Genomic DNA, 27,636 nt, shown 5'->3' with positions numbered 1-27,636 from the left:
CAGTTGCTAAGCTCTGCTATGACCATGACTAGGCAAGTGGTGATCTGGCACTGCCTGTTCCATCCTTCCCCTTCCTATCTCTTTACTCTTGCTGACTCCCTCATACCTGCCGTTCCTCTCCCCTGCCTGTGTTCCCAGATTAAAAACCCAATGTGAATCCTGTAACTAATTAATCTGTGCTGATCAGCACTATACTCATTTGCATGTATGTTATTCCCTGAGTTCGTCTGTCTGGAGCAGGGGATGGTCTTCATCTGTGTTTGCACAATTGGGCCGCAATCCTGACTGGGTCCCTTGAGTGCTACTTTAATAAAAATTATTGTTCACCAGTGGCTAAAATCAGAAACACGTATGAAGTCAGCAATATCTTATTACCCTACATTTCACAGCACCGTGGGGAGGTAATGCTATTTTAAAAAATAGAAAAATGCGATTCTTAAACAACAAAAATTGACTGGGGAGAGTCAAACTACTTTATATGTATATATTTTAAACTGCATAGATTTAAATTTCATAGATTTCAAGATGACAGTGCAACTTCTAACTAGTTTGCAGGAGTCTACAATGTTGTGTAAATACAGTTCCTGAAAACATAAACACTGCCTTGCCAAACAATTTTTCTTTTTCTTTTTCTTTTTTTTTCTTTTTTTTTTTGCAGGTTCATTGAAGAGAAATCTTCCTTTGAATACGGACAGGTAAATCATGCTTTAGCAGCAGCAATGAGGACCCTTATCAAAGAATACATGATCCTTATCACCCAGCTGGAGCATCTTCAGAGACAAGGGCTTTTGTCCTTACAGAAACTGTGGTTTTATATCCAGCCCACAATGAGGACCATGGAGATTCTCGCTTCACTTGGTAGGTGTTGTCCATACTTTCTAATGATTGTTACATTTTTCATGCCTCTTGAGGTTTCAAAATCTGTACAAAATTATAAATGTGATACCCACATTACATGCAGCAGTCTACTTCAGAGAGTGTACAAGGAGAACTTTAAGGGGAATTTAATTGTCAAAACTTCGTTATGAGATTCCAAAAGAAGACCAGGTAGCAATGATTTAATTAGTGCTGTATTAATACATTTAACTTACTATTCTGTTATTGACTTTAACAAACAATGTTATGGAAGCACATTAGTGACAACCATCATTAAGGATGGCTCAAACCTCTTCAGTTTGATGGGACCTTAAAATCTCTCTATAGCTTAAACAAAAGTTTTCAAAATCAAAATCTGTTCTTTAAAGATTCTCTGAATTTTGAAGTGGGGAGGGTGTGTACTGCTTCAAGGAGACAAGATGAACTGTTTTAAAAGGGCCACTTCCTTAAATTTTCCTTTCCTTTCCTTTAATGTTGTAGTTAACACTGAAAACCATCTACATCATAGGCTGCAATTTCCACTATGTCTCACAGGCAAAAGGATGCCAGTGAGTCTCCCATGCAATTCAACAGATTCCTCTCAGTTATGGATAGTAGTGCTTTGCACTTGCACCACTGCTTTAACAAAGCATCCCCTCTATCCAAATTTTACTGTTATCCTAACTAAATTCAGAATTGAAGTAATATGCCTGAGAAGTTGCGTGTGGTAGTGGAGAAAATAAACATCTACCACCAGCAGGTACGTCTACACAGCGAGCGACAGCAAGTCTGAGCCCAGGTCAACAGACTCAGGCTTGTGCTGCATACTAAAAATAGCTGTGTAAACATTGTGGCTTGAGCTGGAGCTTGGGTTCTGAAGCCTCAACCCCTTGTCTATGCTTCAGAGCCCGAGCCACAAAGTCTATTTTAGCGCAGTAGCATGAGCCCCGCAAACCCAAGTCTGTCAGACTGGGCACAGATTCACTGCCATTTGCTGTGTAGATGTGCCCTTAGAGACTAGGCTCCTCTTCCCAGCTATGTCACTAACTTCCTATGTAATCCTTATGAATCCACTTAGGGTATGTCTGCTCTCCAGCTCGGAGCGAGTCTCCCTGCCCAGGCAGATAGATTGTCATTAGCTCGACTCAAGCTCGCAGGCTAAAAATAGCAGTGTGGCTGTTGGGGCTTGAGTGGAAACGCATGCCAGCTCTCCGAGCTCAGTCCCAAAGGGTCAGGGCCCAAGCTGCCTGTGAGCCAGAACATCCACACTGCTATTTTTAGCATACTAGCTTCAGCTGAGCTAGCGTGAGTCTGTCTGTCCAGGCTGTGAGGCTCACACTGAACTGCAGTGTAGACATAGTTAGGATTCCTCAATTAACTATTTGGAGAATGGACCTGTTCCCATGTCCCCTGAGTCTGGGAAGCCCTGATCCTGCAAACGCTTGTCCGTGTTCTTGACTTTAACCCATTAATTTGGAGAAACTGAGGGGTTTTTTACATCTGTTCTTGGTTTTTTGTTTTTTTTTAAATCTTTTTCAGGTCACCTTTAAATGTTGGCTGTATAGTGGAATGGCTGCTGATAACCAGCTAAATAGCATGTGTGCATTTCAAAAGTGAGGCGCATGCTGTATTCTGTGTAGTAGCTGAGTTAATATACCACAATTCTTATGCTGAAATCTAGCCAACTAATTAGCTGATAACTCTTTCCATAACGAGATGTTTGTGTGAATTGCCAATAGTTGAGCCAGTGTTTCAGAAGCCTCAGTCTGTTATTTTGAGCCTTCATAGCCTTTAACAAAATGACTCATTCTGTAAATATGAAGATTTAACTGAAAAGCCTTTTGCCTTAAGAGTTCTTGCTTTTTTTAATTATAGCTGTCTCTGTGGATAAAGGTGAGTGTATGGGAGGGTCAACCCTGAGCTTACTTCATGACAGGACCTTCAACTATACAGGTGACAGCCAAGCACAGGAGCTGTGTCTATACTTAACCAAGGCAGCCAGTGTGCCTTATTTTGAAATTCTGGAGAAGTGGATCTATAGAGGAATCATCAATGATCCATACAGGTACAGAAACAACATTGAAACAAAGTTAGTAAATCCTGCTTGTTAGTTTTACATTTTGTGCGTTGTAATGGTTACAAGAAAAATAAAACACTTTCTAGTGCCTAATTTAACAAACTATATTAGATACAAGCAACGTTTTTCACCACGTGCTTCCAGCAAGATAACTGACCAAACTCTTCAGGCAGGACTGCGGGGTATGGAACTTGTGTTAATAACATCATGCAGGGGAATCTTCTAACTTCACATACAGTGTTGCCACACGTTTTTTTATCAGGACTATACTGACCAGCCAATTTTGAATTTTCAAATGATACCTTACAAGGCATACCTTTTTTATTATTATTACAGTAGTGTGCAGGATGTTAATACAGGGGAGTATTCCGTCGCACACCTATCTGTATCTGTTTAACCAACTAGCCAGTCCTCTTACATCCCAGGCATCTGTGCAGAAGAATATCCCAAAATTCATTGCGTAAAATTCTTGCAATCCTTTGCCCCTGACATGAACATTTGAGGCAGCATGGAGAGGAGCAACTACTTAGTTTTTTCCCAGAATACATTGATGCAAGTGTTATACATCATGGTAGGTGCAGGCAGACCAAGATGATTATGCCAGAAGAATGCTGCTGTTTGATTGTACTGGACCTTGTTGGTATTATGACTCTGACCCAGTTATACGGTTCTATCTGTAGTATAGATAATGTTTCTTCCTGAGGACTGGTGGCTTTGACATATTTTAAGGAATTTAACAGTAACTAAAATGATAATCTAATAAAGCTAAAAACATTTTAAAATTTTATACTGCATGCTGTTGCTGTCATCTCATTTTGAACACCCGTGTCTGTGTGGAGTCCTGCACACAGAATGCAGTGTAAACTGATTGATTCTGTCAGACCATTTGAGCTTTGAATCATCTTAACTATGACTCTTTCAGACCCTCGTCAGCCATCCTTCCTTTTCGCCATCCTGCCATACTTGAAAATGTGATCATTAAATGATATTTTGCATGCTTCCGGGCTATGTTTAAAAAAAAAAAATCCTTTAACAATGGGGAGCCTGACTGGTAAGGGAGACTTCCTGCTGGGTTTGCTGTTTGGTCAGTCCTTAATTTTCACAGGGATGCACAGCCTCAGATTCAGCAAAATTTGACTGGAATGTGGGGTCATTAAATCATGTGTTTAAATGCATATCTTTTTAGTCCATGATCATATAGTCAAATGCACTGGCACCTTTGTCTGTATTTAAAAATAAAGGAAATTAAGTGGAAAAAAATTAACTTAGATTTGAGATTCCACACACACTCAGGTCAGATTGAAAACCACCCTGTTTCTGCTCTGTTGGTGTGGTGTTAATGGTAGTCCATGAACAGGATTATTTAACAGGACATGTTATCAACAGTGTGTCTGAGTTACTGTTCCTTTGGGAACTGAAATATGAAATATCCAGGCTTTTTTGGAATTAAGTTTTTATTGATGCAATTTTTTGTAATGTAACAGATTATGCAATATATTCATTGTGTGTTTAATGATTGATAGGATGACATTTTTAGAATGCTGGAAAAATTATAGTTCATATTGATTATTTAGATGTTAGTTTTATTTTCAAGAGAGAAGCATGTTTTATCATGGTGGGAATGTATGTATTTAACTAAAATCAATGCTAATTTCTTAGTTTATTCCACTGTAGTTGAATTGTTCTTGGCTCTGGTTAGAGGTTTTCTAAAATTCTGTAATTACAAGTGGTGCTTTATATCTGGCTTCACTTATTCACGTTCCCCATTGGTGAAGGCTACAGAAACTGGGAATGGGCAACAGGGGATGGATCACTTGATAATTACCTGTACTGTTCATTCCTTCAGAAGCACGGTCGGAAGACAGGATACTGGGCTAGATGGACCGTTGGTCTGATCCCGTATGGGCATTCGTACGTTCTTATGTTCAATACTGAGGCTCACCATATTGCCCTTTCTGTTGCCACACTGAAAACTAATCTTCAAGACTCCAGAACTCGCAAAACATTTATTAGGAAATATTCTGGGAGCCAGAAGTCTCATGGATTCTCATTTCTGATAGAGCATGTTACTGGTTTGAGGTCAAGTTTAAAAAATAATCTTGTTTGTACTTATTATTGTATCTAAAAAACCTGCTTTAATTGCACAGTGAGTTCATGGTAGAAGAACATGAGTTGCAGAAGGAGAAGATACAAGAGGATTATAATGATAAATATTGGGATCAAAGATATACTGTTGTTCAGCAACAAATTCCATCATTCCTGCAGAAGATGGCTGACAAGATACTTAGCACAGGTAAGTAAGTGACTGACTCTGAATGTATGAAAGTGTCTGAGATGTACATTGTCTGACAACATAAGGAGAAAGTTATTGGTTACTATAAATTCTTCTACTATTTGGCTCATAGTTGCAGTAAACTACATAGAATATTAGAGTTGGAAGGGACCTCAGGAGGTCATCTAGTCCAACCCCCTGCTCAAAGCAGGACTAACCTCAGCTATATCATCCCAGTCAGGGCTTTGTCAAGCCTCAGCTTAAAAATCTCTAAAGATGGAGATTCCACCACCTCCCTAGGTAACCCATTCCAGTGCTTTACCACCCTCCTAGTGAAAAAACTTTTTCCTAATGTCCAACCTAGACCTCCCGCCCTGCAACTTGAGACCGTTGCTCCTTGTTCTGTCATCTGCCACCACCGAGAACAGCCTAGCCCCATCGTCCCTGGAAGCCCCTTTCAGGTAGTTAAAGGCTGCTATCAAATCCCCCCTCATTCTTCTCTTTTGCAGACTAAACAAGCCCAGTTTCCTTAGCCTCTCCTCATAAGTCCTGTGCTCCAGCCCCCTAATCATTTTTGTTGCCCTCCGCTGTACTCTCTCCAACTTGTCTACATCCTTTTTGTAGTGGGCGGCCCAAAACTGGACACAATACTCTAAATGCAGCCTCACCAATGCCGAATAGAGGGGAATAATCACTTCCCGTGACCTGCTGGCAATGCTCCTCCTAATGCAGCCCAATATGCTATTAGCCTTCTTGGCAACCAGGGCACACTGCTGACTCATATCCAGCTTTTTATCCACTGTTACCCCCAGGTCCTTTTCTGCAGAACTGCTGCCTAGCTCGTCGGTCCCCAGTCTATAGCTGTGCATGGGATTCTTCCTTCCTAAGTGGAGGACTCTGCACTTTTCTTTGTTGAACCTCATTGGATTTCTTTTGGCCCAATCCTCCAGTTTGTTTAGGTTTTAGCATGATTTGAGGTTACAGAAGTGCCTAATAAAAGTCAGAAATAACGTCAACTTCTCTGTTTCACATTGTCAGCCTATGATTCAAGGCTATTGTCTGTAGATTTAAGGATCTATGAAAATTAATCAGCATTTTTTATGCCTTGGCATATTCCTTCCAGAGAAGAAGCATTTTTTATGCCTTGGCATATTCCTTCCAGAGAAGAAGGATTGACTAATGGTTAAGACACAGGTTTGGAACCTGGGAGTGCTGAATTCTATTTCTGGTTCTGACAGTAGCATTGTATATGATTTTGAGTATGTCATTACCCTTCATTGTGCCTCAGTTTCCTTGTTTGTAAAACAGTGATGATAATCCATACTAACCTTACACAAGTGGGTTGTGAGGATTTGTAAACTGCTTTGAAATCCTCACATGTAGCCTGGCTTTCAGAAGCGCTCAGCACCCACAACAAGCCTGAGTTTCAAAACGTCTTTGTTCCGATTTAGGCGCATAAATGAAGTAATACAGTTTTTCACAAGTCTCCAACAGCCATTATTTCCCATTGTTCTCAATGAGAAGTGCTAGGTGCTGGGCACTTCTGAGATATAATCCCTGATTTTCAAAGGTTTTGAGCATCTGGAGCTCCCATTGACTTAGTTGAGAGCTAAGGTTGCTCACCACTTCGGGATATCAGACCAGTTCTAAGTCTAATTTAGGATTTAGGAGTCTAGTTTTAGATATCACCCTTAGATTTGAAAGTTTTGCTTAAATGTCTCCCTGTTGTAGAGTGCAAATTAAGTGCATTAATGTGAGTCAGACTAAACAGCTGCTGCTATTTTTTCTTTTAGGGAAATATTTAAATGTTGTCCGAGAATGTGGTTGTGATGTTACTTGCCCTGAGGCTAAAGAAGTCATTTACACATTGAAAGAGCGAGCATATGTGGAGCAAATAGAAAAAGCTTATAATTATGCTAGCAAAATTCTTCTGGATTTCCTAATGGAGGAAAAAGAACTTGTGGCTCATTTGAGGTTTGATTTATTTCCTAAATGTTTGTTAGTGTTTGTGTTTCAGTAGTTAAGTAACCTTTGGGTTTTTTCGATGCCATGTTATCATTGCACTTCCAATAGAGATTCTGACCTGCAAAAATAAAACAAACTAGTTTTAGGAGTTTAATGTGAAAAGCGAATGGCTCTGTCAAGAACTAGGTCAAAATTGTGTCTCAGTTGGAATTCACAGAATCAGACATTTGAGATAGAGTAGACTTTATTAAATTATCCAGTGCATTCCTGAGGGGCAGTGCGGGATCATTCTTAATGGTATGCTTTGTAGTGATTTATCCAGTCTGGTTTTAATGATCGTGTACTTTTAGGTTGTATGTAATCCGTTCAGGCAACAGCAAGAGTATTCTATCTGAAACTTTCAGTAGCTGTCAAGTGGATTTGTAGATCCCTGTGTGACCCAAGTTCTTGGTCCTCAAAACCTTCAGAAGACACTAAGTGAGGGGAACCACCCAGCCAAAGGAGCAGTGCAGAACTACTTAGTAGAATATTGCTATTAGCTGCTGGCCAGAAACCTCAACAAGCAAGCCCTAAAATGGCTCCTTCCCCCATATTGTCCACACAGGTCACTGTGGTTCTCCAGAAGACCACATCAAATAAAGCATGAAAGCAGAAGGCTAAAGCACCTATGGTGCAAATTCCTCTTGGTCAGTCCCTGAAAAGGTGAGTGCCAACCTGTGGACATCTTCTACAGCCTTAAAACCAACTGAAAGAACCTTATGCTGAGTTAAAATTGCATTTGTCAAATCATGACCAGCAGTGCTGGTCCATGCAGTAAGATCCATAACAGATCCAGAATCCCGGCAGATCAAAGCCCCTATCTCTGTAGAGAGCTCTCTGCCTATTTCAAAGACAAAATTGCTAGAATCAGATGGCTTCACTGCAACAAAGATAACTTTTCCAGAACCAAGGATGCCTCCTGTCTCACGTGCCCTGGTAGGATTTAGACCAATCCCCTGATTAAAGGCCATGGAAGCTCTGATGTGTGTCTGGCCCACCCCTCCTGAAACTGTTACCTGCCATTCATGACTGGTCAAGACCACCAAAGAGCACTTGGTATCAGACCATCATAGCTTCTTTGAAAGAGAGCTAGTAGACACCCCATTTTTTAGAAGCTTCCACTTAGTGCTAATAGCTTTACCACCTATTGCCATGTTTCCAAGCTCCCCTTTTTTGGCCAGGACATTGAAAAGGTGCTGGCTACCAAGCTCCAGTAGAGTATATCCTCTGCCAGTGTCTTGGATACCACAGTCAGATTTCAGGCCAGAACACTTCTCAGAACCAGTCCTTCTCCTTATCTTAGACGGAAATACATTTCTTTGCTGATTCTTGTAGATCTTTCAGCATCCTACAGTGTATGGACTCTACTGTGCTTTTGATGAACACGAGAGCTTTGGGGAGTAACTGTGGCAGTTTTACAGTAATGAGATCCCAGAGAATTAAAATAGGGAACTGCCCCATCATCCATCCCGTATAATGCAGAGTTCCACACTCTTTTCCTCTTTAATGCCTAGTTGAGTCCTTGCTGAGTGATCATGAGACATCATAAACTCATGTGCCGGCAATATGCAGATAACTGAATCAGTGGAGGAGATATACAACTTCTGCCATCATCAGGATGTCCCAGGTCCTGGAAGATATCAGCAGATGGATGAGAGCAGTTGGCTCAAGCTCAACATAGGAAAGACAAAAATGATGATAGTAGGAAGGAGCGCATTTTGAGGGACTTCATACTGTAAACTCACTAGTGATCAAGGGCATCAGATTGTCCAGGTGATATACAGTCTCAGGGTCATGCTGGACTCACCTTTGCTTCTGGACATGGAAATTGCTGAAGGGACAAGGAATACCCTCTTCCATCTTTGGCCCTCCTGCTCCAGTTGGATGAGGACCTCAGTTTCATCATCCCCAGATTAGACAACTACATTTCACTGTGCTTTGGGATGAATACAATCAACGCAAGAAGGCTGCAGTTGACATGCCACACAGCAGCTCACCTAATTTAGCAGCAAAAGCTAATGTAAACATATCATACCAATGCTTTGAGAACTCCGCACCTTCACATTAGAGTAGCGTTCAAGATACTGTGCCTAATTGACAGCGGTTACTTTACAGATCTCCTCATCCTCCCAGACAGCTATGCTGCCCAGGAATGATACAACTAGGTAGACCAAGGTTAGCTTGTCAGGCATGGGGATAGAACCTTCTCTAGGCTGAGTCCCACCTGACTGTTCTGATCCAGAGGTAAAATGCACATTTTCAAGAGAATCTTTGCTCAGGAATGGGGCATATGTTTAATAAAAATCTGAACACACAAACACCTGGATCTGAGGGTGGGGAAAAAGGGAGACATCATAGTTCTGGTTGTATGTCACATGTATGGAATGGGTTTTCTGTGATTGAAACCTACATGCTGGCTGAGTGTTGATGGCTTGTGCTCCCTTTTTTCTAGGTTTACCATTATACACAGATAACTTACTCTCTTGCTCTTTTCTTTTTTGTATTTATATTTTGTTGAGCAGGTCTATAAAGCACTACTTCCTAATGGACCAAGGAGATTTCTTTGTTCACTTCATGGATCTAACAGAAGAGGAACTGAAAAAGCCTGTAGATGACATTATACCTACTAGATTAGAAGCTCTGCTTGAATTAGCCTTGAGAATGAGCACTGCCAACACAGACCCATTTAAAGATGATTTAAAGGTAGAGTCTATAGAAAACCGTATGAAATAGAGCTGTGAGGCCCATCCATGTCCTAGAAAAATCCATATATTTTAAAGAGAATTGTAAAAGCAAAGCAAAGAATCCTAGAAAATATAGATGGAAGAGCCCTTTTCAGCTGTCTCAGGATAATCTCCTTTCCACTTCCATTCCTGCTCCATTATTGACCCCTGTGTGACAAGTGATGGTAGAATGAGCTAGAAGCAGTATTGCTGAGTGTGTACTTCTACTTTTATTCCTAGCTCTAAACACCGTAGCCCAAAACAGTAAAAAGAAATGTTTTTGAATCAGTTAATAGTGTCTGTTTACCTGTTATGTTGTTCAGAAACTTTAGCATGAAAGTCCCAAGAGCTTCTTGAACCTTTATTCAGGTCTAGCTATCCAGTAGTACCTGACATTCAGCAGAGATGAATCTTTGCTGCCCCTTTTTTAGCCTTCTTGAAGTTGATGACCTTTCCATAAAACACCAAAGTGACCATTCCTCTATCTGTTCATGCCCTAATGGCACCAAAACTGATGCTGCTGGTGAGGGTAATCAACAGCATGATAGATACTGTGCCAGTCGCTATTACTTATTTGGGTATTGATTTGAAGACTTGAGAACAACACTACAAATTCAGGCCAGTTCTAATGCCACACATGTCTGCAGCTAAACAATGATAGAAAATGTCTAGCAGCATCTTTTCCCTGCTCTTTGTTTCTTTACAGATTGACCTGATGCCCCATGACCTCATTACACAGCTCTTGCGAGTTCTGGCTATTGAAACTAAACAGGAAAAGGCCATTATCAATGCTGATCCCACAGAGCTCACTCTCAGTGGCCTGGAAGCATTTTCTTTTGATTACATTGTCAAATGGCCTCTGTCACTCATTATAAACAGGTAAAGTATTAGCCCGTGAAGGAAAAACCCAGACCTACTTCTGCACAGAACTGATACAGTATTTAAAAAAACAAGACAAAATAGCAGAATGTCTTAAACAGATGCAGACTACCTAGGTTAGTGATACATAAAGGGGCAGCACTGAGGTCTTTTACTTTTATTTGCTCTGCTGGTTAGACCCTTAGACCATGACTGTATCTGCATTAAAACATTGCCAAATTGGAGATTAAATGACCAAAGTATCAGAGGTGTCTTTAGAATTTCAGGCTTCTGTTTTAAACTATATAAAAACATAAAACTTAGCTGGAAAAGTTAGCCACATCTTTTATACCTTGAGATTGCCTAAGTGTTTCCATTCTAAGCCCCACCACCCTCTGTTGTCAGTCACTCATAACTTTCTGAAATGGTCACCTTTCAGGCAGAAATATTTCAACTCAGTAAATTTGAAAGTAAATTCTTGTTTTAAAGTTTGAGCAAATGGATCAGCTATTCTTTGAATGAGAGGAGAGTTGGGGAAATACATTTCCCCCATTTTAAAAAAAAGGCTTTTCTGTAGTAGTTTTAGCAACAAACTGGATGGGTGCAGGCAAACCAGTGTCATTGAGAAATGCCTTGGAGTGTTCTGGTGAAAATTGGCTTTCATTTGACCAAGTTATAACGGTTTGAAAATGTAACTTCAACTGCTGCACAATCTCCTGCCTTCATCAGCAAGTGCTGGCAGTCCTGCTTGTGACACACAAACAATGGGGGGAGGGAGGGGGTTGCTCTTTTAACAGCAAAGAACAAAATGGGTTCACCTGGGGTCTCACAACTAGCTGTTAATAAATGACCAAAATTGCTCTTAATATGGGCCCCACCTTTTAAAAATCAGGCTTGTGGAAAATTAAAAAAAAAATCATGCTTATAAGAGAATGTTTCTGCTTTCTAAAGGTGAGTGGTGTAAACTAGATCCACAATCTGGGCTTTAGCCTTGATTTAGTGAGAGCTAGATGCAGGCTAACAAGTTCATTGACTGAGTACTTGAAGGAAGTACTATCAGCAAGATGATCACAGCTCCTTTTCTTCTATGGGAGGAGAGGCTCTGGACTAAAGTCTGCTCTGTTCAGAGGGCTGTACTTAAAAAGTAAATGTTCTGTAGGGGAGCCCCTTCCTATTTCTGCTTTTGGAATGCAAGTCTCTGCTGCAGAGCTTTAGACCTCTGCAGAAAACTGGGACACAAGCTCCTCTTCATGGCACTGAACGTTTGGTGTCCAAAGATATTAACAGATGTACCAACCCCGAACCACCTCTGTTCCTGTTAGTGCATTGACAACAAGCAGAGGAACAGTCACTGTGTCCAGAGCCTGATCCTTGGCCACATGTCTTTCTCCTCTTTCTTGTAAAATCTTGGTAAAAATTTGAAGCATTAACACTAGTTTTTAGTGTAGTTGGGGCACTGCTGCACGTTTTGACATCTTCCAGCACTCCTTTCCTAAACATGCATGTGTGTGATTTTCCAGAGCTGTGCAGAACAGTTGGGGTGGGCCACTGGCTGGTTGACTTCTGATGTTGTTGGGGAGTTTAAGGAAGGAGGTGCTGGAAAGCTGGCATCCTTACTGAGGTAGTTATAATTGTGGTTGCTTTAGTGGTGAGTTGTGCATCTCTGGGTGGAGGAGTAAAAAGTATGTCATGTTAAATGCCTTAGATTTTCATTTCCTTGTTTTGATGGTTTTGTATTATGTGTGGTGTATATAGAGCAACCTTATCTCTCTTACAACGTAGTGGTTTTTTGTCTGCTAATTGGAATGGGGTTTAATCTTTATTTTTTTCTTTCTTCCTGTGTTGTATTTCCAGGAAAGCTTTAACCAGATACCAGATGCTTTTCAGACACATGTTCTATTGCAAGCATGTGGAAAGACAGTTGTGCAATGTTTGGATCAGCAATAAGGCTGCTAAGGAGTACTCCTTGCATTCAGCTAAGTGGTATGGCCTATTTTCTCCTCCTGGAGCATTGTGAAGTTTTCTTTTCCTTGTTAATGGTCACACATTTTAAATGTCCCTTGTTCTGGTCCCTTCGCCAAATCATTATACATGTTTCTGACAGGCTGAGAGCAAACTGCAGTTGTCTTAAGCAGCATTTCAGCATCTGATAGAAGGCCTGCTGATTAATCCAAACCTTGTACTTGATGGTTATTCTTTAATGCTGGTCATTGATTTACACCTGAAGGTTTGTCCCACCATGACAGTGCGAAATTGCCTCAGACTTCTGGGGCTTATGGCCTCATGCACTTATGTAGTCCACCACGCCAGGCTCCATCTCAGGAAACTGCAAGGATGGCTGTCTACTTACCAATTTGTCATCCTTGATGGCAAGTGCCTGCTCAAATCCTGGCTTTTCTAGACTGTTGGTCAAACACTTCAAATGTGTGGGGGGGGTGTTCTGTTGCTCCTCCTCAACCAGCTTCTAATGCAGCCCTCCATTGTCCTTTCCAGTTTGTATTTATCTTCATGGCTCAACAGAATGTCATCAGTGAAAAGCATGCTTCATGGTTAATTTGTTCAAACCCAGAGAATAATAAGGTGATAAGTAATAGCCAACATGGATTTGTCAATAAAAATCATGCCAAACAAATCTAATTTCATTGTTTGACAGGGTTATTGGTCTAGTGCAGTGTTTCTCAATTATATTTCCCCCCGGAACCCTTGCCCAGCCATGCCAGACCCTCCGCCGAAAAGTCCAAACAATCTACCCCTTTTCGGCGGCGCGGTGAAGGCGGCTTTCAGCGGCGGGCTATCTGAGCCGTTTTCAGCGCCGCGATCAGCTGTTCGGCGGCGCAATAGCAGCTGATCAGCGGCTCGCAGACAGCTGTTCGGCGGCGCACGATTTATGTTTATTTCGGTGGCATGGTTCCGCTTTTTTGCGGAACCCTTCAACTTGTCCCGCGGAACCCCAGGGTTCCACGGAACACTATTTGAGAAACACTGGTCTAGTGGATGGGTGAAAGCAGTTGATGTGATATAGCTGGACTTTAGAAGACAGTCGCACATGACAGTCTCAAGCAAACTAGGGAAAGATAGTGTAGATGAAGTGACTATAAGGTAGGTTCACAACTGGTTGACAGACCGTTCTCAGAATAGTTATCAGTGGTTCAGTGTCAAACTGGGAGGACGTATTAAGTGGAGTCCTGCAGGGGTCTATCCTGGATCCTATACCATTCAATATTTTCATTAATGACTTGGATAAAGGAGTAGAAAGTTTTGGTGGAAGGAGAGGAGACAGGGAGCACTTCTGCTGGGGGAGAATGTTGCTGGCACTCAAGTCCTGCTCCGCCTGCCAGAACCCAGCAGCTTCTTTTGGCACTGGAGACCAGGGGGAAGCTGCAAGCAAGCAAGCAAGCAAGCAGGTGGGTAAGGATTTAGGAAGAGCAGGAGTGGGTGTAAGCTGGCCTGTTCTTGTCCAACCTGGCAGAGAGCTGCGACGTGGAAGGAGGAATGAGGGATGGAAACCTGGTGTTCAGTTCTGGGGCAGAAGTACCCAGTTCATGCAATCCTGCTCACCTTGGGCTGCAATGGCAACACACTCCGTTGCATGGGGGAGCAGGGCTGGAAGTGGGGCAAGGAGAAGGGGGAGGAGCAGGGCTGGATGTGGAGTATGAGGGGAAGTATGAGGGGCAGAATTAGAATTCAGAATGATCTTGATAAACTGGCGAATTGAACTGAAATCAGTAAGATGAATTTTAATAAAGACAGGTGCAGAATAGTTCACTTAGGAAGGAAATGCACAAATACAAAATGGGGAATAACTGTGTAGGCATTAGTACTGCAGGAAATGGTTTGAGGGCTATAGAATGTGAACCAGTATACAGATGATCCTGGACTACCGCTTCATTTGAAACAGGGAGACTTAGTCTTTTCATCGGTGAAAGTCCACCTAGTGGCAGTATTGGCGTTCCATCCACCAATTCAGGGCAGCTTGGTCTTCTCTAATGAAATGACTTGTAGATTCCTCAAGGAGCTGGAAAGACTCTTCCCTCAGATTAGAGAGCCAGTTCCCCAGTGGGACCTGTACCTTGTCCTGTCTCAGCTCACTGCTCCGCCCTTTGAACTGTTGGCCTCCTGCTCACTCATGCAACTGTCTTGGAAGGTGGCGTTCTTGGTAGCAATCATTTTTGCAAGCAGGGTTTTGGAGATTAAGGCCCTGACCTCAGAGCTGCCTTATACAGTGTTTTTCAGGAATAAAGTCTGCCTCCTCCGGCGTTCCTCCCCAAGGTTGTCTTCTACTTTCATGTTAATCAGGACATCTTTCTGCCGGTATTCTGCCCTAAACTCACAGCTCCGGTGAAGAGAGGCATCTGCACTCACTCGATGTAAGGAGGCCTCTGGGTTTCGACATAGATAGGACCAGATCATTCCGCTGCTCCATGCATTCCTGTCAGCTCATTCCACTAGAGCTCAGGTGTCTTTGGTGACCTACCTGGTACATGTACCTATTCATGATATTTGTCGGGCTGCTACATGGTCATCCGTGCATTCCTTCACATCCCACTATGCCATCACGCAGCAAGCTCGGGACGATGTAGGATTTGGCGGAATGGTTCTGCAATCTTCACAGCCATGAACTCCACCCATCTCCGGAGGTACAGCTGGTGAGTCACCTACATTCAGAATGGACATGAGCAAACACTCGAAGAAGAAAGAACAGTTACTTACCTCGAAACTGTTGTTCTTTGAGATATGTTGCTCATGTCCATTCCACGACTCATAATCCGTTCACTCGGAGTTCTAGCAAGAAGGAACTGAGAGGGAGGGGGACCGGCAGTGCCATATATGTGAGTGCATATGTGCGCCGCTGCAGAGGGCACTAGAACCAGCCCTATGGGTACGTCTAGGGAAAAAGCTTCCAGCATGGGTGCATGTGGTGCGCACACACCCCTACATTCAGAATGGACACGAGCAACATATCTCAAAGAACAACAGTTATGAGGTAAGTAATTGTTCTTTCTCAGCCCTCAACCGATAAGATGCCTACTTTCACATAGCGCTTCAACCATCCCACAGGAGGTTTCTCAGATTCACCTTCGGACAGGATCATTTTCAATACAGAGTACTTCCTTTTGGTCTATCATCCACACCCAGAGTGTTCTCCAAAGTCCTATCTGTGGTAGTGGTCCACGTTTGCAAATTAGGAGTCATGATTTAACCATACTTAGATGACTACTTACAGGCCACAGAAAAGATGATAGAGGTGTTCACGCAGTTGGGACTACAGCTGAACACCCATAAATAGACTTTGACTCCAGTGCAACATTTGGAATTTTTAGGGGCCTATCTCGATATGGTGAAGGCCAAAATCTTCCTTTCCCTACACAGGCTTAACACTCTAACCATCTTAATCGACATCATTCAGACCAGCCCCCATACCTCAGCCAGAAATTGCCTTCAGCTTTTCAGGCACATGTCAGCATGCATGTTTTGTGATAAGTTATGCAAGATTCCACATGCATTGCTTTCAGGCATGGCTCAGAATGGTGTTTGCTCCAAACAGGGACAGATTGAACAAACCATTGTCAAATGCTGTCCACAGTCAAACTCTCTCGATTGGTGGAAAGATCCATAGAATGTCTGTGCAGGGATCCCATTTACGCAGCCACCTCCAGCATCGATACTAACAACAGACGCATCTTTAGTGGGCTGTGGAGCACCTTTAGACAACCACGTGGTTCAAGGCAGATGGTCCCCCCATGGAATCAATGCTAGATATCAACCTGCTGGAGCTCAGGGCAGTCAGGAATGCTTGTTCACGTGTCCTACTGTTGATCAAGGGTAAGCATATAAAAATCATGGCAGACAACATAGCATGTATGTTCTATATAAACTGCCAGGAAGGCGTGAGATCACCATCCCTATGCATAGAGGCAGTGAAATTATGGAATAGGGGCATTCGGCACAGCATCATTTTATCAGTTGCTGGGTGTTCAGAATATAACAACGGACAGCCTCAGCAGAACATTCTCATAGGAACATAAATGGGAGATGGACCGTGGAGTGCTCCATGATATATTTTGCCATTGAGGGAGACCCAACAGTAGACGTGTTTGCCATGTTCAAAAACAAGAAATGCTCCTTGTACTGCTCCAGAGCTGGTCTGGGGAAGCAGTCATTGGGAGATGCGTTTCCTCCTTCAGTGAAACACAGATCTCCTTTACGCCTTCCCTCCATTTCCTCTTATATCGAAGGTCCTGCTCAAAATAAGAAAAGCAAAAGCAAAGATTATTCTCATAGTTCCCACGTGGCCGAGACAAATGTGGTTCCCACACATTATACAATTAGCAATGTGCCCAACAATTACTCTTCAACCCCTTCCTCACCTCCTCTCTCAGAACACTGGACAGATCTATCACTCGAACCAGCAAATTCTCCAACTCAAAACATGGCTCCTTGATGGTTCCAGAGCATAGAGAGCTCAAGTTCTGAGGATGCAAAAGAGGTGCTATTATATAGCAGAAAATCAAAGACCCATCACACATATATACAGAAGTGGAAAAAATTCCAAATCTGATATGACTCAAAACAAGTTACCCCTACAGCCTCTTCCTTCACACTAATACTAGACTACATCCTAGATCTCAAGAAGACAGGATTATCTCTCAGCCCAGTAAAAGTGCACCTTGTGGCCATGATAGACTTTCATCAGAAGATAGATGGATATTCAGTATACGCTCATCCAAGCACAAAGAGATTCCTCAAGGATATGAGTAACCTCTTCCCACAAATCAGATGTCCCACAGTAGCATGGGACCTTAATCTGGTCTTCAAGGGCCTAACAAAACCCCCTTTTGAACCCATGGCCACATGCTCACTTACACATCTGTCTACGAAAACAGCATGCCTAGTGGCCCTTACCTCGGCTTGGAGGATCAGGCAAATTGGGGCTCTAATGGCACGCACGCCCTTCACAATTTTGTTTAAGGATAAGGTCACACTGAGACCACATCCAAAGTTCCTCCCCAAAGTAGCCTTATCCTTCCACATAAACCAGCTCATTCTCCTCTCCCCAAAGCCTCATTGTGACAAGAAGGAAGCAATATTGCATACGCTTGATGCCAAAGTTCTCCTGACAATCTATTTGGATAGAACAAATATTTTAGGAAATCACCTAAACTATTCCTCTCAATTGCAGACAGATCCAAGGAATCCTCAATATCAGATCAAAGACTCTTCAGATGGATATCAAACTGCATTAAGTATTGCCATCATGCCTGCAATCTGCAACATCCATCTGGAGATCAAATTCATTCCCTGAGATACATTTCCACTTCTTAGCCATCATCAGAAATGTTCCCATCACACAAATATGCATAGCAGCAACTCGGGCATTCGCTCATAAGTTTTCAGAACATTATGCAATTGCTATGACTCAGCATGTGATGCCGTGTTTGGCTGCACAGTATTAAGATTAGTAATAAAACTTGACTCTGAAGCCCCACCCCTCCATCAGGGGTACTGCTGTAGAGTCACCTACTGTGGAGCACCTATAAAGACACTACTCACCTTGTGCAATAATTGTGGTTCTTTGACTTGTGTGTCGACCCTCTACTTTGGAGTTCTCAATAAGGGGCTCTGAGATAGAGAAGGAACTGAGGGTAGTTCTCCTGTGCAGCTCTAGATAGCCTCGAGGCAAGGCATGAGACAGACAGGGCGCATGTGTGGGTCAAATGGACACAGCTACCTACAATCTCAGATCAGAGGTGCAGGGACGCAGATCCATCTACAGTGGAGCACCTATAGGGATACATCTCGAAGAACCACAGTTACTGCACAAGGTGAGTAACCCCTTCTTCCTCTGGCTGTTTCCCTCACTGTCACCCAAGAGCTTCAGCAGCCAGGGTTGAGCTGGAATTAACAAGCTTGAGTTTACCAGTCCTGGTTGCAATCCGTCACAAGCCACATGACTACTTCTTTCATTTGATACTGATTCCTTCTTGTCACTAAGAGGACCAGGTCTTAGTAGGTTGTCTCATGCATTTTGCATTGCTATGACCTAGCTGGCCTAATGCCTAGATGCCTATGTCACAGCCCATTTGATCTGAGGCAGGGCCACTTCTCCTGCCTTATATGTACAAAGCAACTGTTGTTTCGGTCTGTCAGTCCTGCAGAAACTGTTTTCAAAACAGGAACCCAAACTCTCTTATTGCTAAGAATTTTGTATCTTTTGCAATGTCCTTTCGATCTGGCCACAGTTAAGGATTTTGATTTGGGAAGGTGCTTTATCCCTCCATTACAGTTAAAAACAAACCTTCCCTGGTGATTCCTGACTGCTTCAATGGCCCCTTGGGGCCCAAGCATAGCTGGTGTAAATTGGCCCAACCATGAGGCTACTCTGCTTTACACCAGGGACTGGGTCAGCTCAAAACACCCTCCAGGTGCTAAGATAGCTTAAGATTCTTAGCATTTCCCATCCTGATTGTCACCAAGCATAGTTCACAGACAACTCAGAATTTTTAGAGAAGGGAAATCTAATTACAATACCTTGTAATTCTTCTCTGAAAGTACCCTTATAATGGTCTCTAGTCCCAAAGACTAATGAGGGGATCTCTCCTGAGCTGTACAGAAATGGTCTCAGGGAAGCACTCTGAAGTTCACAAAGGAGTATATGCAGTAGGCTGTAGCCTTGAGGCACAAGGCTGGAGTTCCAAGAGCAGTGTGAGCTGGAACTTCCCTTCATCCTTAGTGTGAGGGAAATCATGCTAGCTTCTGGTGGCTCTAGCATGCAGCTCTTTGCTCTTTGCAATTGACAAGCTTTTCAGTGGAGGCTAAGAGACAAGGGGAAACTGACAAATGAAATTGACAAGCTGCCTAAGAAATTGAGGGGTCAGCTTGAATTTTCAGTGGAGGGTAAGAGAGGAGGGGAAACTGAAAAAGTAAATGTGGCTCTTTCCAGCTCTTTGTGTCTGACTGGTTGGCCACCCCTGTTCTAGCCAGTCTCTCTCTGTTGGAAGCATGAGAGCAAGGCAGGCTGGGAAATGTAGACTGTCCCAGGAAGCCATGCAGTAGTTCCAGCCTAGCACAAGGCATGCTGTGAAATATAGGTGCTATATAAACTCTGCCTTTTTCACAGATAGCATGAGAATTGGAAGGTGAAATCCACTCTTATTCGTAACTTTTTAAGGACTTTGTTGACAATGATACTGAAGCATACACCTCTGCAGAGTGTTTGAATTAACCTGGAAGACTATGGACATGTTTTCCCAAAAAGACAGCCAAGTTTAAATGAATACACAGGTAGCAGCACTTTTTCTTTATCAGGTCCAAGGACACATGCCTGGTTGTTGTTTTGCCTGTGAATACCATCTTCCAGATTCAGGATTATAGCTGCTGGCTATTAACTAAAATAAATGTTTACCATTTTCACTCTTGTTAGCTCTGCAAGCCAACACATCTATGGCAGGGAGAGCTGGGGTCTGTTTTAGCTTGCTTACACTTCAGCAGAATTGTAAAGTACATTCTGTTTGTAAACTTCTAATTACTGGTGATGAAATACAAGCAAAATCCCAGCTTCAGTCTCAAAGCCCAAGTGGAGTTTGCAGGGCTAGCAGCTAGATGAGCCACCTTTCTCCAGACAGCCTGAGCAAACGTATTCTGAATGGATGAATACGGAAGCCCACCATTCCATTTTTGGCATCATTTGTTTAGAATATAACTGAACCATAAGTGACTTGTTCCAGTATTTGAATTTCTCAGGGTTTTACTTTAGCGCAGAAAACAGTATTTTGAAGTCTTCATTGAACAAGTAATATGCTTGTAGTCAACAATACAGACATTACTCACTTATCTTATTAAATTCTATCCTAATAACAAATGCACAATAACTCATGCTGGATATATCACCAAGTGACACCAAATAAATGTCTTAAAGCATTTTTCTTTTTATTCAAGTGTAAATAAGTATTCAACATATTTGTCCACTCTAAAATCCTGCTGAAATATGTTGGATTAGTCAATGGATGGGAAATCATATAATGGAAGAAAACAACTGAAGATGGTTTAGGTTAACAGTAAAATCCTTCTCAAACTGTAATTTAAGAAAGAGGGACTTTCCTGCATTCTGGGTGGTTGCCTTCAGTTGTGCTTCACCTGCCTCTTCAAAGTCAATTTCCAGTGACAGTTGCCATCTCTGAGCTTGCTGCTTGTTGTCTCTCAGGTTTGCTGGTGCTTTCACGCTACGACAGCGGATGCTGAATTTTGTACAGAATATCCAGTATTATATGATGTTTGAAGTGATGGAACCGACATGGCATATCCTTGAGAAAAACCTGAAATCGGTGAGTTTAGTGGCTTGACCTGTGGCCAGCTGGACAAGGGTCCCAAGTCATGGAAGTGTCATTCTTATCCCTTTTATTTAAGAAAAAGTCTGATTTCAGTTACTTCAGTAAATGTTTAAATGTAATATTCCCCAGAAACAGTTGCTGTGTGCCCCACCCTTTACTGCTCCAAAAGAGGTTGTTGGGAATCCTTAAAATGCTGTCTCTGGTGATAATACCTTTCTGCCTTGAGAGGAAAGAGACTTAAGGAGGGCCAGCTAAGGGTAGATATTGTATCCAGATAGGAGTTTTCCAGAAGGACACTTGTCTTACTCCCATTTATTTTATTGCCTTCTTAGAGGTCTGAGCTTGGAGTGACTTTTCCTAGCAGTGTTGTCCTTTGGCATGTGGCTGTTCCCATGGTCAAAGTTTATAATGCTAGCTTGATTTTTGCATGTCTTTGTGCACCAGCACCTGTTCGAAGAATACTTAACTGCAGCACACTTTTTGGGGTGTGGGAGACCCTCAAAAATAGTCATTTTCTTGTTACTTTCTTTGTAATGAAACAAAAGATTTATTTCCAAAAGTTATTCCTCCAGAGGCCATTCCTGTGCAGGTAGGTACTTAACAGGACTAAAGTTGTTGGTCTCATCCACACAATGGTAATGCTGACTCTTCTGCATCACTTCCCAACTTTATTATTAATAAAGGCTTTCCCTCTCTTGGAACCACATTTTTCTTTATGCTCCAGCTCCTGTCTACGCCACGTCATGACATGGTGCCAAGAGTGGCTGGATCTCATCTACGAAGAGAGAAGAAAATAACAGAAACAGAAGAGAGATTGCAACTCTTCTGCATGTGGGGAAAATGGTCCTAGAATACTGGGATGTGAAGGTTTTTGACATACCCAGGAATCCCTGATGTAGAGCTTTGGCTGACTCTCTGGCTATAGCTATGACTAATGATCACTCTGAATTCCTTTGTCTGTTAAAATCATAGAATATTAGAGTTGGAAGGACCTCAGGAGGTCATCTAGTCCAACCCCGTGCTCAAAGCAGGACTAACCTCAGCTAAACCATCCTAGCCAGGGCTTTGTCAAGCCGCAGTTTAAAAACCTCTAAAGATGGAGATTCCACCACCTCCTTAGATAACCCATTCCAGTGCTTCACCACCCTCCTAATGAAAAACTTTTCCCTAATATCCAACCTAGACCTCCCCCACTGCAACTTGAGCCATTGCTCCTTGTTCTGTCATCTACTACCATTGAGAACAGCCTAGCTCCATCCTCCCTGGAACCCCCTTTCCGGTAGTTAAAGGCTGCTATCAAATCCCCCCTCATTCTGCTCTTTTGCAAACTAAACAAGCCTAGTTCCCTCAGTCTCTCCTCATAAGTCTTGTGCTCCAGCCCCCTAATCATTTTTTTTGCCCTCCACTGGACTCTCTCCAAATCGTCCACATCCTTTTTGTAGTAGGGGGCCCAAAACTGGACACAGTACTCCAAATGTGGCCTCACCAATGCCGAATAGAGGGAAATAATCACTTCCCTCAATCTGCTGGCAATGCTCCTACTAAGGCAGCCCAATACGCTATTAGCCTTCTTGGCAACCAGGGCACACTGCTGACTCACATCCCGCTTCTTATCCACTATAACCCCCAGGTCCTTTTCTGCAGAACTGCTGCCTAGCCCATCAGTCTCCAGTCTGTAGCTATGCATGGGATTCTTCCATCCTGAGTGCAGGACTCTGCACTTGTCCTTGTTTGAACCTCATCAGATTTCTTTTGGCCCAGTCCTCCAATTTGTCTAGGTCACTCTGTATCCTATCCCTACCTTCCAGGGTATCTGCTACTCCCCTAATTTAGTGTCATCTGCAAACTTGCTGAGGGTGCAATCTACCCCATCCTCCAGATCACTAATGAAGATGTTGTCCAAAATCGGCCCCAGGACCGACCCTTGGGGCACTCACTTGTGACTAGCTGCCAGCTAGACATCGAGCCACTGATCACTACCCGTTCACTACCTGTTCACTCCACTCTCCCTGAGAGTCCAGAGGACTGGACTGTTGGGCAGGAAGTCTTCAGTGATATATACATTGCTTTTGTTTGTTATGACCATCAGTTATGGAACACAGTCATCCTAGTCATTTAATTTGCTGTGAAAGGCATTTATACAATCTTGTAGGGGAATTGTCAGCAAGGGTTTAGACCTCCCCAAGCATCTGGGCAAAACTTCCATTGATTTCAATGTCATATATTGCATCACAGGTTAGGAGCACAGAACTAGCTCAAATCACACTTTGAGGCTATGTTCAGACTGACGGCAAAATCACCACCGCCAGATCGATCTTTCTAGATCGATTGAGCGTGCAGTGAGACCTGCTCAATCGATCAGGAAGTGAACTGAGTAAGTCCACCCCCTCAAGTAGCATAGTGCTGAGCCAATGGGTCGGCTCAGCGCAGTGAGAACAGCGCACAGAAGGGAAACAGAGCAGTCGACGTCAGTTACGCAAACTACTCTGCATAGTTTGCGTAACTCCCATAGACTGCTGCCAAATCGCGCGGTAAGTGTGAACCAGCCCTGAGACTGTTTGGGCCATTTTTTCCTATCTGGTGTTCCATGAATTAGAATCACTGAGATTTAGAAATGGCAGGAAAGGGCAGTCCCTTTCAGTCTGATCTGCCTCTTGCCAGTATCCCCCAGTTTTCCATTTCAGAGCTCTTCCTCATGAGAGTCTGCTTGGTGAAAAGGCACCCCGTGGCATAAGAAAAGATAGAAGCAACACCTCTGTCTCATCAGTAAACTGAGTTTATCCCTATTCCATTCTAGTCCTGGGAAAGGGTGTGCTTTTGACCCTTATTGGCTCTGAGAACTCTGAGCAGATGTCTTGGATGTATTTGCTATAATTCTGTTACCCGTCTAAAGACTTGATTTGTGTTCTTAATCTCTTCACATCTCAAATCAATGTAGAGTTTTATCTGAATGTAAACTTGTTAAAACTTGAAACCATATCAATTGAGATGACTAAAAACTTGTAAAACCCTGTGGAAAGAGAGAGCATTTCCCAATCTCATTTTGTTCCTATAACATTTCCTGTTTAAGTCTAACCTTACAAATTAAGCACTATAATTTTCTGAATATCTCATAGCAATTTTACTGTTTCTCTTTTCTCCATTAATTAATCTCACATTACTAACCGATATTTTAAATCTCTGGTAACTGGTTAATGTAAGGAGCTGTTTGATGTGTTGTTTATTCTTGTGTTGTCCTATAACAGGCTTCCAATATTGATGATGTCCTTAGCCATCATACGAGCTTTCTGGATAACTGTCTAAAGGACTGCATGCTAACAAATCCTGAGCTGCTGAAGATCTTTTCCAAGCTGATGTCTGTTTGTGTCATGTTCACAAACTGTATGCAGGTATGGGACCTCTCAGTGCTCGCCAGGGTATTTGTTCAGTGTGCCAGTTGCATCTTCTCACAGTGCCATTTCTTTTGACTTGCCCCCTCTCTCTTCTCACTGATATATTTTGCCTCTTTCTCTGGAGAAAGGGGGCGTAATTTGCATCCTACCTGAAATCTTGAGGTTCCCTACAGCTTCACCATTACCCAACAGCCCCTTCCTACTCATTGAGGTTTTGGATAACATCTCTACAGCCAGTGAAAAATATTGATGGGAGCAACTCTGCCAGTGCACCTCTGTCATGATCTGCAGCACTCTTTACTGTTCCAGTCGTAGATACCTCACACAGGTCTGCCAATGCACCTCGATCCTGACCTGTAACACAGCTGTGTCTGCCTGTCATGAGCTAGCACTGGTGTCTCATGAAAAATGATGTTGTATTCTCTCTTTGAGTGATTGCTCATATGCATTCCAATATAGGTGAGTGCGCGCCCCGTGCACGAGTCTCTGGAAGCTTTTCTGCCCCTAGCAACCCCCGCGGGTCGGCTCCTGCGCCCCCTGGAGTACTGCGCTCATATCTCGGTATATAGGGCACTGCCGACCCCATGGCTCCCAGTTCCTTCTTTCCGCCCGTGATGGTCAGTGGAATGTCTGCCCCTTGCTTTGCAAGTAGCAATCTCCGTTCAGTTAATAGTTAATCTGTTTAAAATAGTTATTCGTTTTTACATAGAGTAGTTAGTTAGTAAGTTAGTTAATAATATAGTTAGCCTTACGGCTTCAACGGAGCCATGCCTGGCTCCACCGGGTTTAAAACCTGCGCCGCTTGCTCCAAGGCTTTCCCGGTCAGTGATCCGCATGACCGCTGCCTCCGATGCCTGGGAGAGCAGCATCGCAAAGACAAGTGTCGGATCTGTAAATCATTCAAGCCCCGGACTCAGAAGGAGCGGAATGCTCGTCTTAGAACCATCTTAATGGAGTCAGCGCTGCGTCCGGACTCCGAACCCTCCAGGTTGCCGACGGCACCGAGTGTTTCGTCAGTACGCAGCGCTCCTCCGGCACCGACATCGGCACCGGCACAAAAGATGGTGCCCAAAAAGAAGAAGCGGCCAGAGGCCACACCTATCGACTCCCCCCTGCGACCAGTACAGCAGGGGGTGATACAGGAGATGCCCCAGCTACGTGCCATCGAGACTGCTTCGGCACCGGCATCTCCGCGCACGGAGCCTCCCCCGACCCCGGGGGGTGGGGAACCGCCCCTGCAGGGGCCATCGACGCCAGAGGCGTTTGCAGCAGCACGCGCCCTAATGGGCATGCCCACACCTCCATCCCTCCCTCAGCCGAGGGCTTCCGTGACGGCATCTCAGGGTAAACCCATGCTGGGTTACCCCGGTGGGATGAGGAGCCAGGGATAGCTGTCTCCCCCCACACGGTTGAGGAGGGGGGAAAGGCACCCCCCCGCTCCTCGCTCCGACCAAGGGTCGTCGAGCGCCTCAACACCGCAGCACCGGGAGCGGTCTCGAGGTTCCAGGAGCAGCCACTCCAGCTCCGCATCATGCAGTGACCGGTCATCAGAGTCCCGGCACCGCTCAATCACCAGCTATTCAGCACCGCGGGAGACTCGGCACCATCGATCTTCGGTGCGCAGCTCCCGACACAGGTCGGGCTCGCCAAGGGACGTCAGACACCGCTCCCATTCACGTACGGAGACGCAGCACCGGTCCCATTCGCCCAGGAGTGCCTGGCACCGATCTCCCACTCCGGTGCTGAGACCTACGGCACCGCAAAGGCGAAGCTCCTGATCCCCGGTATGCAGCACGGTGCGGATCCCAGCGCACGAGAAAGTTCACGTCCCTTGGCACCGGTCAAGATCCCCGGCCTACGGCCCAACAGCAGTGCCTAGCAGCCGGCACCGCTCTAGATCGCGGATGCCCAGCCCAGCGCGTGCCCTGGCATCAGGGGATGCCTCTGCGCCACGACAATGCCTTCAGTCCCCGGCGTTGCAGCGCTACCGCTCAAGATCCCAGACGCACAGTCCGGTGCGGGCTCCAGCACCGCACCACTCGGCACCGAGCGACCCTTCAGCACCGCAGGTCCAAAGCCGCCTCTTACCTGCAGACAGACGGCGCAGTAGGGAGCATGGCCGCCCCAGGTCTCCGGCGGATAACCGCCATAAGGCTTGAAAATCTCGGGGGCACTCGTCTACCAGCTCTAGTCGTTCGCCCCCTCGCCGGCACCGTAAACGGCACCGCAACTGCTCTCAATCACCCCAGAGTAGATCCCTACCCGAGGTGGACAGGGATTGCACGAAGCGTCGCAGGTCTCACAGCCCGGGGCCCTGGGGGCCTATCTTGTATCCGGCACCGGGACCGGTGCCGACGTGGGTGTAGGGGCTATGGCAGTGGCTCTACTGGGGCCCCTGGCCGCTGCAGACGACCCAGGGAACAGGGTCAGTGCCTTCGTTGGCAGCCCAACCACCACCCCCAAGCCAAGACAGAGGTCAGTCTTCAGAAGAGGACTCTGACCCAATGGAAGGCCCCTCCACGGGTCCCCTCCCACAATCCTCCTCCTCTTCCCCCCCGGATACAACAGCCAGAGACCAGAGAACCCCGCTTCCTGACTTTAAGGCCCATCAGGAGCTTTTAAAAAGGCTTGCAGACAATTTAAAAATGGACCTCAAAGAGCTATCTGAGGAGGAAGACCCCCTCTTTGGGGTTTCAGGTTCAGCGGGGCCATCCAGGGTCGCACTCCCAGTCCACGACTGGATCCTTAAATTGGTCAAGCCCCTCTGGGAGATGCCTGCCTCGGTGGCTGCAACTTTGAAAACGGCCAAGCGCAAATATTATGTCCCCCCTCAAGGGTTCGAATATCTGTACAACCACCCTCCCCCGGGGTCGCTGGTCGTAGATGCAGTTAACCAGCGGGACAGACAAGGAGCCCAGTCTAATACTCCCAAAAATAAGGAAAATAAGAAATTAGACCCTTTTGGGAGGAAGGTTTATTCAACAGCAGCTCTTCAACTGCATATAGCAAACCACCAAGTGCTCCTAGGCTGTTATAACCTCAATTTATGGGCCTCCCTGCAGAGGTTTGCCCACGTGTTACCTCCAGATCTGGTTGAGGACTCCAGGAGGGTGCAACCGTTGCAGGA

The 27,636-nt window shown here is 44.4% G+C and overlaps 1 protein-coding gene across 5 annotated transcripts in view; it reads left to right on the top strand.

Annotated features, from left to right (window-relative positions):
* The window catches only part of TUBGCP2 (tubulin gamma complex component 2), a 64,009-nt gene that overhangs the window by 27,068 nt on the left and 9,305 nt on the right, over nucleotides 1–27,636 (top strand). For 4 of the 5 annotated variants that reach the window (XM_067538644.1, XM_067538662.1, XM_067538657.1 and 1 more), the window contains 9 exons: nucleotides 659–858; nucleotides 2,731–2,920; nucleotides 5,080–5,225; nucleotides 6,998–7,178; nucleotides 9,731–9,911; nucleotides 10,638–10,810; nucleotides 12,644–12,772; nucleotides 20,991–21,111; nucleotides 24,363–24,506. In XM_067538644.1, the coding sequence (XP_067394745.1) occupies nucleotides 659–858; nucleotides 2,731–2,920; nucleotides 5,080–5,225; nucleotides 6,998–7,178; nucleotides 9,731–9,911; nucleotides 10,638–10,810; nucleotides 12,644–12,772; nucleotides 20,991–21,111; nucleotides 24,363–24,506 (1,465 nt within the window). The other variant, XM_067538670.1, reaches the window with a different exon arrangement.

Source organism: Emydura macquarii, unplaced genomic scaffold, assembly GCF_026122565.2.
Source record: "Emydura macquarii macquarii isolate MOO-44397 ecotype Brisbane River unplaced genomic scaffold, CSIRO-AGI_Emac_v2 contig_67, whole genome shotgun sequence".
Lineage (NCBI taxonomy): Eukaryota > Metazoa > Chordata > Testudines > Chelidae > Emydura > Emydura macquarii.
This window is presented reverse-complemented; position numbering and strand designations above follow the sequence as displayed.